Source organism: Limulus polyphemus, unplaced genomic scaffold, assembly GCF_000517525.1.
Source record: "Limulus polyphemus unplaced genomic scaffold, Limulus_polyphemus-2.1.2 Scaffold15, whole genome shotgun sequence".
Lineage (NCBI taxonomy): Eukaryota > Metazoa > Arthropoda > Merostomata > Xiphosura > Limulidae > Limulus > Limulus polyphemus.
Genome location: NW_013665625.1, coordinates 1,505,224 through 1,517,610, shown reverse-complemented (window position 1 = coordinate 1,517,610; position 12,387 = coordinate 1,505,224). Strand labels below are relative to the sequence as shown.

The 12,387-nt window shown below is 32.6% G+C and overlaps 1 protein-coding gene across 5 annotated transcripts in view; it reads left to right on the top strand.

Moving 5' to 3' along the window:
- LOC106457262 overlaps nt 1-12,387 on the top strand; it is a 126,869-nt gene that overhangs the window by 97,279 nt on the left and 17,203 nt on the right. For 4 of the 5 annotated variants that reach the window (XR_002610154.1, XM_022383337.1, XM_022383327.1 and 1 more), the window contains 3 exons: nt 796-7,763; nt 10,309-10,551; nt 11,490-11,564. Coding sequence is in view for 4 of the 5 variants with exons in the window: in XM_022383337.1 (XP_022239045.1) it covers nt 796-7,763; nt 10,309-10,551; nt 11,490-11,564 (7,286 nt within the window). In the remaining variant the exon portion in view is untranslated. The remainder of the gene's footprint in view (nt 1-795; nt 7,764-10,308; nt 10,552-11,489; nt 11,565-12,387) is intronic. The other variant, XM_022383332.1, reaches the window with a different exon arrangement.

The window sequence follows — 12,387 nt, the reverse complement described above, 5'->3', positions numbered from 1 at the left end:
CTATTGTTAGAAACACACAAAAGTGGCAGGAAGAAATGGTATCCAGAAGTTGCCCTTGCCGAGCCAATCTCCTGACATGAACCCCATTGAAAACCTCTGGGCCATACTCGACCGGCAAGTCAAGAAACAACCAAAAAACCAACTTCAAAGAGCGATCTACTATGTCCAAATTGTGCTGGCAATATATATATCATGATTGTTTTTGCTGGTTAAGTTGTAAATTTTGTGGAATCTGTAGTAAGCAATTTGTTTTAATCAATGTAAGTCTATGGAGATATATGATTGGCTTTTGACATCAGAAATGCCATTATTAGTATACTATAGGTGGGATTTTTGACAGACTTCTAATTAACAAATGATATGTCACAGTGAAGGTTGTACATTGCAAAACTTATATTCATATCACAAATTACAATGCAAAACTGGATGTTTTTACCAGCGTGGTATTAGCACAAAAACTGAACAACATAAAATGTAGAGATATGGTTTAATCTGGCTTGTCTGTTTTCTGAATAGTATAGAAATATGGTAAATATAGGCTGATGAAAAAAGTAATAAACATTTATGGGCATCAAAATGTAGATGTAAAAGTTGATTAGCATAAACTTAAAGGCATGGACGTTTGAGCTTCTTTATCTTTTAGACTGATAAAGAGTAAATGTAGGGCTAAAGATTTCTACATATTTTTTTAATTGTTTAGAATTTTATGGCCTCTTTATTTTTTACTTTACACATTTAAACTGTTAGTTTGTTTTTTAATATGTTCTGTAAGCTTTGATTTTGGTGTTATTCTAGTTGCACAAGAGTGTTTTGGAGTACTAAGAATCCCCAACAAAGAGTTGTTTATACCTGTCGTACTTATGAAGTTTGGCCCGAGAAGTCATCAGTTGAAAAAGACATTGAGGAACATCAAACAATAGCTCACAATATGGAAGATGAATTTCTTTGTTCCACTGAACTTTCAGATTCTGTATCACTGAAAACAGACATGAAAAATCTTAGTCAAGAAGTGGTTTCTGCTTGCAGGGATAAGTTTCAACATCTCCAGGATTTCACAGATTCTGAGAAATCTTTTGAAATATCTCAAACCAGAGAAATGCATAACTTATCAAGAGACATTCCAGAATTGTCCAACCTTAATAAACATTCTGTCCATAAAAATGTGAACAGAGTACATTACTGTGATACTGACACTCCAGAGGTTGCAGATAAATCCAGAACAAATGTCACTAACCAATCCATAAATGCAGCTTTTGAAAAGAATTTATCAAACTTCTTGCCTTGCAAAAGAAAGTCATCTCTTGAATTTGAACCTAAAGAAATAAATTTGCATAATGAATTAGCTAAGATAAACTTAGATGATCAAAAAGCTTATGCCTCAGACATTGAAAAAATATTCAAGTTATCAGACCAACATCAGAAAAGAGATTCTGTGATAATTCAGTCAAAGACACAGAAGAGTATAAACAAGTCTGATAATTCTGTCACAGATAATAGAAATGACAGTAATATAGCAACGAGCTTAGCTTTAAGAAAAACTCAAGTGACATGTGACAATAATTTAGGTTTTAAAAATTCTGTTAATGAGCTTACAAACAGAGAGAAAGCACAATCATTAAATAATTCTTCTGAAGTTCAAAAAAAGGAAGCAACATATCAAGAAATAAGGAATCCTTTAAAACCAGAGTCTTTAGAATTTAATACAGATGCAAATATTAATACTGAAACTTGTGACTCATCTTTTACAAGTGCTAGTTCAAATGCTTGCAACAAAATTACAAATTTCAGCCCATACAATGGTGACAGCTTGGAAAAAGCCAATAATTTCACTTTTGGCTTGGTGAGGAATTTTAATATTTCTTGTGATAAAGATATGGGTGCTTGTTCTTCTGTTTGTGACACACTGCAAAATGTTAGATCTGTTTCTTGCAATACAAAAGCAGATGTTAGAACTGCTCTTGTAGACTTAGAAAAAGTAAGTGAAAAATCTTGTGACACAGTGACTGAAATCAGTACTAATTTTGACACAGTTACAAAAGTCAAAGCTGCTGGTACTTATGCAGTTAAAAATGTCAGTGATGTTATTCCAGGCACAGCAGCAGAGGTCAGTGCAACTATTCCTAACACAAGTACAAAAGTCACTGGTACTGTTATTAACACAATTACAAAAGCTAGCACTCCAGTTGACGACACAATTACCAAAGCTAGCACTTCTGTTCACGACACAATTACCAAAGCTAGCATTTCTGTTCATGACACAATTACCAAAGCTAGCACTTCAGTTGACGACAAAATTACGAAAGCTAGCACTTCTGTTCACGACACAGTTACCAAAGCTAGCACTTCAGTTGACGACAAAATTACGAAAGCTAGCACTTCTGTTCACGACACAGTTACTAAAGCTAGCACGTCTGTTCACGACACAGTTACTAAAGCTAGCACGTCTGTTCACGACACAATTACCAAAGCTAGCACTTCTGTTCACGACATAGTTACCAAAGCTAGCACTTCTGTTCACGACACAATTACCAAAGCTAGCACTTCTGTTCACGACACAATTACCAAAGCTAGCACTTCTGTTCACGACACAATTACCAAAGCTAGCACTTCTGTTCACGACACAATTACCAAAGCTGGCACTTCTGTTCACGACACAACTACAAAAGCTAGCGCTTCTATTGATGACACAATTACAAAAGCTAGCACTTCTGTTGACGACACAATTACAAAAGTTAGCACTTCTGTTGACGACACAATTACAAAAGTTAGCACTTCTGTTCATGACACAATTACAAAGGTCAGTACTGCTGATCCTGGCACAGCTACAAAGGTTAGCATTTCTGTTTCTAGCACAGCTAAGAAAGTCAATGCTGCTGTTACTGGTATAGTTGAAGAGATGAGTAGTATCTCCTGTGACACAGTCAATAAAGTTAGTGATATATCTTTTGATAGAATGTCAAAAGTCAGTGCATCATCTTGTGAAACAAAACTCAGTGACACTACTTGTAAACTGGCTACAAAAGTAAAAGCTGCTGTTGACACAGTTAAAAAGATTGATACGTCATATGACAGTAAAATGCAATGCAGTCCTGTAACAAATAATGCTACATCTTGTGAGACAGCTGGAACAGTTAATACCAGATTTTGTGATAGTTTGACAAAAGACATTGCATTTTCTTCTGATAGTGTTAGAAGATCTGATGCATCTTCTTTTTCCAGCATCATTTCTTGTGATACTGATAAAAATATTTGTGTCCATTCTTGTGACAAAATTTCAGGTATTGTGCCATCATTTGACAAGGTGGAGGAAGAAGAATTTATGACCTGTGACAAAGATATTGTGAATGTAAAGGACCAAGAAGCTTTGTCCGTTCAGTTTTCAGAGAGTAGAAATCAGAAAGAGAAACTCACAGAAATCACATCTGAACAAATGAAAGATAGTATTTTAGAAAATAATTCTTATACTGATATATCATTGTCAAATAGTCAAGAAAATAAAGAAACTGAAGTCCTTAAAGAGAATGAGTTTGATAAAATTAAGGAAGAACCAAAAAAGGTTTCTGGAGATATATTGAAAGCAAGTTGTGTTCTTAAGCCTTCTTTTTGTAAGGAAAAGCAAAATGCTAAAGAATCCATAGATGTTTCCTTTTCAAATAGAAGACATAAAAAAGGTGATGTTGCTATTTATGATGAAAATTTATATGTGGACAAAAGTAATGTATTAAATTCTACTTTAAAGGTTGAGAATAAAATTCTTAGTCTTTCGGATGAGTTGACAACAAGCAAGTTAGCTGCAAAGCAGTCCACTTGTCCCAGCAAAAATTGTATGTATGAAAAAGAAACAATCATTAAAGAATGTAGTGGTAATGAAATAAGTAAACAAGAGAATTCTCCAAGGACAGATGTTCTAAGTGTTGAATCTTGCAAAAATGGCAACTCTTCTGTTAGTTCCCAGAAAAAAAGAAAAAGATGTTCAACTGAAGTACTAAAAAAATACCCTTTGAGGAATCGTCGTTATCAAAATGCTGACCTTCTCAAATCAGAAAAGGTAGAATCTTGTGATAACAATGCTTTTGCTGTTAAAAATGAGAAGCTGTATCAAAATAATATTGATTCTTCTATTAAAGTAAATAAAGAAACAAGCAGATGCTTTGTAAATGGGAAAAAAAATGCACATTGTACTGAACACACAAAACAATTAAGTTACCCATTAAAACGTAAGCTGAGACATACACCAGCTCGTTTGTCTAGTTTGTACAGCAGGCTTGATTCTAACACTGTGGAGAGGTACCTGAAAAGTCATGAAATTGAGTTTGAACATAAAATATCCCACCCAATAAATGGGTTCAAAAAGCAAGCTCACCAGGAAGAGCTAATTGTGAATGGGATCACTAAGGAATTAGATGTCAGTAATTGTACTTATGAAGACTACAAGACTAGTGTAGGTGTTGGTTCTGTGAATAAGAACTTTTGTTTTGTTGAATATTCTGCTAAAAAGAAAATATTAAAAGTATCAGATACTAATGACCAGAACTGTGATAGCTTTCTAGAAAATAACAGTTCGCATTTAAATGAATTTCAGATCCAACTTGAGAATAAGCTCGCTAGGCTTCCTGTTGTATCTGAACTAAACAGTGGTTCAAAAATAAGCACTGTTCAGTCTTTTAAAAATGAAGCTGTAGAAAGATCATTCACAAAACTCCCTATATCATGTTCTAGTCCAAACCAGTCTACTAAAGAATCTCAAAACGCGTCAATAAACCATTACTTCAGAGAAAAAGAGCAATCTTCTTGTACAGATCATACCTCAGAGGTTCCTTTCCAGAACACATCTCCAGATCAACTCAACGAAAAAAATGTCCAGAAATCCCCTTTAATAGATTGCAGCATAGTGAAATCTCTTGAGAAAGCAAATGTAAATCAATCTATCGATGAAGTTACTCAAAAAACATCAACAGAACAGCTTGGGATGAAAGGTTATCAGAAATCTTTTTGTACAGAAACCACTAACAAGGAAGTTAAGAACTTATCCTCAGAAGAGAGAATTGAAGATGCTGAATATGATTTGTCTTGTACAAACTACCACATTAAAAAATCTCTACAAACCACATCCACAAAGCAAAACAAGAGCAATGTTTCTCAAGGACATTCTAACACAAAACACTCAACTGATGATCTACAAAACACACATGAAGATCATTTGGTTAATGATGTTTCGAAAAGCACATTCCCAGATCAGAGCATTAAGGATAACTTCCAGAAGTTTTCTCCAAACCCACCTACTAAGGATGTCTTGCTTAATACATCTAATCCAATCCAAAATATTGCAAACCCTTTGCAGGAAGCATGTTCAGTTCTGTCTTTCAATAAATCTTCACCAACTGCAGTTAGCTTGAAAGTACCTGTTGATGAAAAGTGTGTAAATCAGGGACATTTGATGAATAACCATAAATTAGAAGAGTCAGGGTATGTAATAAATAAACATTTTTTGCAGACTTCTAAAGAAGCTAGTGTTTCTCAAGATGAATTTTCAAGTAATTCAGCACAAAATCATGTAAATTTGCAAGTTAGTAGTGAGCTGCCGAGATCCAGTGAAAAATCTCTACTCAATAACATTGCCCTTTCTTCATTAAGTAGAACCTCATCTGCTGAGAGGAATGAATCTGATCAGGAGTTTATAAACCAGTTTAAGTCACATGATAATATTTCAAATAACAAGATGGAAAATAGTAAGAAAAGTAATACCATAGCTGTTGAATGTAAACCAAAATCAAAAACATTTATAGGATTAGGAGATGTTTCACCTGGTTTAAAAAAACGAAACCGCACTCAAGAACAAAGAAAAATCATGCCAAATATTTTGTCATCAAAGAAACATATTCTTCCCAAAAAACCAGCAGTAGTAGTACAAGAAGCATGTTCGTCAGTGTTTACTCAGTCTGTGCCTAGTGATATTAGTCTTCCATATGGGCTGACATCTGTTCAACATCTTCAGGAAGCACCAGTAGCTAGTGGAATAATGGGTGTCAATAATATAGTCATGGGAACATCGATAAACCCTGTTGCTGTTCCTATTGAAAACCATATACAACCTAGTGTTTTTTTACCATCAGGTTCAAACTTTACAAATAACATGGAAATAAGACAGGTCTCGGGAGGAACTGTTTTAGTACCTGCAGATAATAGCAGTTACCTTGATGGTACTTTTTGTGGAACCCAAGTGCCAACATTATTAAATGGACTGACTGCTTCGGCTTCTCCAGTTTTGAATGTAGCACAGAATTCACAGATTACTTACCTTGGTTCATTCAGCCTTCCTAATGGTGATTTCAACTCCTTGACCATGAATCTTGAAACATTTATTGCCCAAAAACTGAGTGTAACTCTTCCAGTCCCTCAAGTCACTATTCCCAATGTGTTGGTAAATCCTGTTGTTCAGTACTCTTTCTCAGAAACTAGGTACCAGGTTCAAAACACATTTCCTATCATTAATAATAATCTTTCGGAATTTTCTGGACCTTGTTCTAGTTTCCAAGCAGCTTTACCACAAACCCTGATATCAACACAGCAGCTACCTGTTATACAGCAACATCTTACTCCAGTTAACTCTGTTCCACTAAATACTGTGAATCTTAATTCTCCTTTGGTTTCTACAGTTCATCATAACAGTCCTCTAGTTTTTACTTCTCCTCCTGAGAACAGTCAGTTGCTTACACCAACCAATCATACCATTCAGCTTGTCAATGGCTCTTGGCCAACTCAGGCAACACTCCCTACTTCCTGTTGGGGAGCTAACATTGAGCATACTCAAATTTCACCAATTTTGCAAGTGGCAGGACAGTTCAAACACTGTCAAAATGTTGTAAATCAGTCTTCTGATTCTCACATGGATATAGGGTTTCCAAAGACATCAGGAACTACTATTCAACAAGTAGAAACACAGTGTTTATCAAATTTAAATGTAGAAAATAGTTCAAATATTGAAATGACCACACCATCTTGTGATAAGTCAGAAAAACATATACTGAATAAAACAGTTCTTGACAAGGCAGCCCAACAGATGATATCACTTTCTTCTCAGCTTGTAGGAAAGCAACAGCATCAAGCTTCTACGGGTGACTTATCCCAAAAACCTACAAAATCGAAACTTCCTTTTTTTCGATCACGTGTTAAAAATTTTAGGAGTTTTCAGAATAGTAAATATGATAAGGTAAAGGAAAAAAAACTTGCCATTTGTAGTAAGCCTATTACATCTAAAGAAACTGATACTTCCAAATCTCTGTCAGCAATAGCTATGAGGCTACCTGTTCAAGGAACTAGTTTTCCTGCACCTGCCAATCACATTCTACAGCCAAATTATCCATGTTTAGGTGAAATGGAATGTAATAATTTGAACACACAGCCTTCTGTTAGTAAAGTACCATTACCCTCACCACTGTATATTCCAAGGACAAAAAGCACACATGTAAGCTGTGCAACTTTAGAACCAAAGATGAACAAAACAGGGAAATTTGATCAGTCCATAGTTGATCTTACTGTTTTTTCTGGAACAGAAGATGAAAATGTTGAACCAAATAATAAGAAAGGTAGTTTTTCCAACCATGTGACTAAAATATATAATGCTGAAAATCTTAAAGCTAAAGACCCTGTTCCTGGTAAAAAAGTTGACAAAGTTACTTTGGAAAACAATAGGACTTTTTCATCCACCTCTTCTCAAGTGTTAAGAAAAGCCACATCCCCAGCACACTCCAGTAAGGAAAATTGTAAGTTACTTTAAAAGTGGTAATAATAAAAACATTAATTTATACTATGCTTTAGTCTTTTGTAGAGCTTGGTAAGATATTCTGTTATTGCAACTGTTAACTGGAGTTAGTTAAGCTGATGCTAAACCTTGTTCTGTTCATTTGTGATATTAAAATGATTTTCTTTCTGATTAGGTTCATATTGAAATGAAAAAACTGCATTGAGATTCATAAAATAACTTTTCTAGCTATTAACTAATCCTCTATTTAACATTTATGAAGCAAAAAAATTCTAAGAAACCTTTTGATAAATAAATATACAGTGGCACTTTTTAACCAGTTGTCATCAGTATATTAAAAACAAAAATGAGGCTTAAAAAAGAAACATGGGCATTGCAGCATTTCTGTATCAAGGTATCAGATTAAAGTGATGAAATGTTGTAATGTTCATGTTTCTTTTGAATACTGTGATTTTAAATGTTATATCATGAAGTCTCTCTATAATTAAAATGTTGTAAATAAACATTGTTTAATGTATAGTGTTTTAGGTTAAGACACCAGTTTAAATAATAATCAAATATTGTCAGTTGTGATGAAAGGGTATTTGCGTGTTGGGGGTTATGCTTTAGTAGAAATTTGTTAAGCTTCATCACAATACTTAAATAATCACTGAATTATTTTCTGAAATCATACTTTTATGTAACTGGGAGTAACATTAAGCTGTATTACAAGGATCATCTCTTTAGCATGATGCAGATTTACATTTTTATGTTTCTGATGAATTTTAGAAGCTACTTTTGATATTTTAAAATCTTGAATAAGTTTGTACAAACCTGCAGTGTTTGTAGCCATTTACTTAATATGACATATAAAGAATAAGAGCAAGAGAATATTATACAGATACAGTAAATAATTGTAGTGTAGTTCTGAGAATTATGCCAGCCTTAAAATTTAACCTTATCCCTGTAATGTGCATCACATGTGATCCACGGGACATAATGCCAAAGTGCCTGAGTATCACACGTGATAAACAGCTGCATTTATTTGATATGCAGCTGATGCATCATGAACGTGGCCATGTGAACTAGTTGTTTTGATTCCACATGTGAGATTGGAAGAGAGCGTTATATGAATATCACACGTGATGCTCAAAGTGCAATGTGAATGATGAGAGGTCAGGTTGCTGAAACTCTATACTCTCTTTCAATAATACTTGGATATGCTTCACTCATACTTACTTGGGTAAGTAGTCAAATAAGTATATCCATAGAGTCATTATAGGATCTGAAACAGGGAAAGAATTAGATGCAGTTTTAGTATTTTGGTATTCTGAATTAACTAATTATGTTTTATGAAGAAAGCATTGCTTTCTTATCATATATACACAAAAGTGTAGGCCAATAGAATTATGGAAAGTAAAAACATCAGGAGCTGCATATTTCTTTGTCGTAATATTGATGTGCTCACATAATACAATTCTGAAAATATTTCCCATTAATAACAAGTTTATAGCTTGATAGTAGGTAGAGATAGACACTTGATGGCAGTTTCACCATCTGCTGTCTTTCAGTAAATAGGCTTGACAATATTAACATCAACTTTATTTTGACAGATTCTGCTTTGAAACAAAATTACTAAATTCTTTAGGTCTACAGCTTTAGAGACTTACAAATAAAGATTAACTAAATTGTTTTGAGTAATTTGTCACATAATAATGTGTAAAAAACACCCATATATGTTATTACTTGTTACTTAGGTAAACACCAATGAGAAGATTTAATGGTACTCTGGGAGAATGTTATTATTTCATCAAAGCATTTTACCTTGATGTTCTGGGCTTGGGTTATACAGAAGTGACTTATTTTGTATTTTATCAAATAGCCTGAAATTATTTTCCTTTAAAGAATTCTTTGTCATTAGATAATATTTTCTTTTAGGTGCTCAAAAAAAAAAAATTACACACTAGAGGGTGGTATATCTAAGCACATAGTAAAAAATGAAGTATTGGGGAAAAGAAGGAACAATAATTTTGTATAAATCCTGTAGTTGCTTTAAATGATAATTATCTATTAAATTTCTGAAAACATAGTTTGGTTGTCCACAGAAAGTCATAATGATGTGCATTTAATTTTTTAAATATATCAGTCTTGGGTTGTGACAAGAATATTTGTCATTTAAAATTTGTTTGATATTTCTAATTTGAAAAAGTTATATTTTTATTTGTTATTCACTTAAGTGAATTTTGACACATAAATTAAAATTTTATAGAATTGTTTTTATTATTCAAGCCAATCTGTTTTGCAGCTTGACCTTTGATTATAGGTGGCACAAATAGTGACTTCTATAATTAGGTTAGATGTAGTTTCATATTGAAGCAAGACACTATCAGCCTTACTATTAAGATAATTTTTGTGCTCGTATAAATACATTTTTTTCCTAATCACTTTAACCACTTATTATATGTGTGTGTGTGTGTGGTAATCATTATATTATAGTTTAGTTTAACTGCTTTAATATTTTTTCTTTTTCTACATGATATTTAAATATCTTTTTTATGACTATGCAGCTTCATTATACTCTGCCAGTTCCAGTGCTCCTGAAGTCATAGTTCTTCCTAAGCATAGACCATTAGTAGATACTGAAGGAGACCAGCATGAAATAGACTGTTCCATTCTCATGGCCTTGCATCAGCAGGAACAGTTAAATCTCAGCTCTGCAGAAGACAAAAATCCTAAACAAAATCAGCCTTTTATTGTGTTTGAAGTCAGCAGTACTGATGGATTCTATGCAAGTTCTCATGATCTTGATGGTATTTTCTTCTTTGTAGTTACCATTCATTAACAATTAATAATAGCTATTGAATACTGCATTTGTAATGAAAGAAAGCTGAGTAACTGTATGAAGCTTTACAGTAAAAGGCAGTGTTGTAGTGATTACAAGTATTTTGTAAATTAATATACATTGTAAAATGTTTAGTAGAAATGTTTAAAGAAACTTCAAAGAAAACTAAAGATGTAGTTTCACAGCTTGAAGGAATGTAATTTGTAGTATAAAGCATTACACTAATTTACTTTATTGATTCCTGTGGGTTTTAGTATGTAGCACCAAACATTACATCATGTAATAGCAAATAATGAAAAGTGTACATGTAGATTAGAGTATATGTATTAAATATAAAATAATAATACATTACCCATTTTCATTTTTGCTTGCCATAGTGGCGCAGATTAGACTCATTCACTATGTATAATATAAATCACAAATTATTTGATAATTTGAGAAATGTATTGGATCTCTAAAGCTTATTCATGTTACATGTAGACTTTCCCAGGTAAAGTATATTCAAACAGTATTTTTAGTATTGCATGGTGCAACAGAGTTAACATCAAATTAGCAAGGCTATTACAGTGGGTTCACATTCTGAGCTTGATAAAAAGAGGGTTGAAATGTATTCAGTTAGAAAGTGGCACTAAAAATAAAAATTTTAGGAAAGCAATTCTGGAATCCAACTTTTTTTTAATATAGGTATATAATATTGTATTTGTTTGCTCCCTCTCAAATTATTCAAATGATGAGTTATGTTCAATCAGATATGATTTGAGTTCTATTATGTAAACGTGTATTACTGCAAAGCTAAAATTGCAATAAGGACTAAAGATCTTTTTTTTTACATTGCGTGTCATAAACTATGATACATCAACACATCTTAAAAAAATCCTTAAATTTCTTGTATTTTTCTATTTGTAGAAGTGTGGAATGTTCTGTGGGAAAGAATAGCAGATGCTAGGGCAGCTGCTCATCTACCACCACTGAATCTTGACAGTAAGTTAACATTATTTAGGAAGGTTTTATGTGCAGTTTTAAATTTTAAAAAGATGATAAAATTGTCTCTTTTAAACATTTAAAAACATCAAAACAACATAAATCAAGAAATTATGATAATCTATCATTATTTGTCAGGATTTGAGTAAGAAATAAAAATATTTAATGTAATTATCTGTTTAGAAGTGTAAAGTTAAAATTTACATTAACCCTTTCAAGACAGGCTCAGTATAATATACACAAGTTTGTATACATATTTGCACATGTTAAGTATTTATACTATAACTTTTAATTTAGGAAGTGTGTCTTCACAAAATTTGGTAGACTTTTATTAAAGATTACAAGTCTTTTGTACACAAAAAATCAGATTTTTTAAGAAAGTATTTTTATTATAGATTTGTTTGTGAAAATATCGAGTCTACTTCTTTACCAGTTGAAGTGTGAAGTGATTTTCATGTTATAACTAAAAAACTATTGTTAGTCCCAAAAATCTCAAATATTATTTTTTGTAATCTGTAAAACCTCCTAAATACATTTCAAACATTTGTTTTCAGTAAATCTTTATATTTTTTCTATCCTAACTCTATGGGGTCTGTCAATTTGACTGGCTTCGTAACCACCATAAATAATTAGAAAATGATTTTAAGTTATGTTTTTTTTGTTCTAGAATGACTATAATTTATAACCCGAAAACATAAATGTTTAGTCTAAATAGCTTAAATCTCATAACATTATACATTTATATATATTTATTATTTTTATTATATTGACCTTCCAGCCATGCCTGGCTAACAATACAGAAATTACAATGACGCAGCGCACA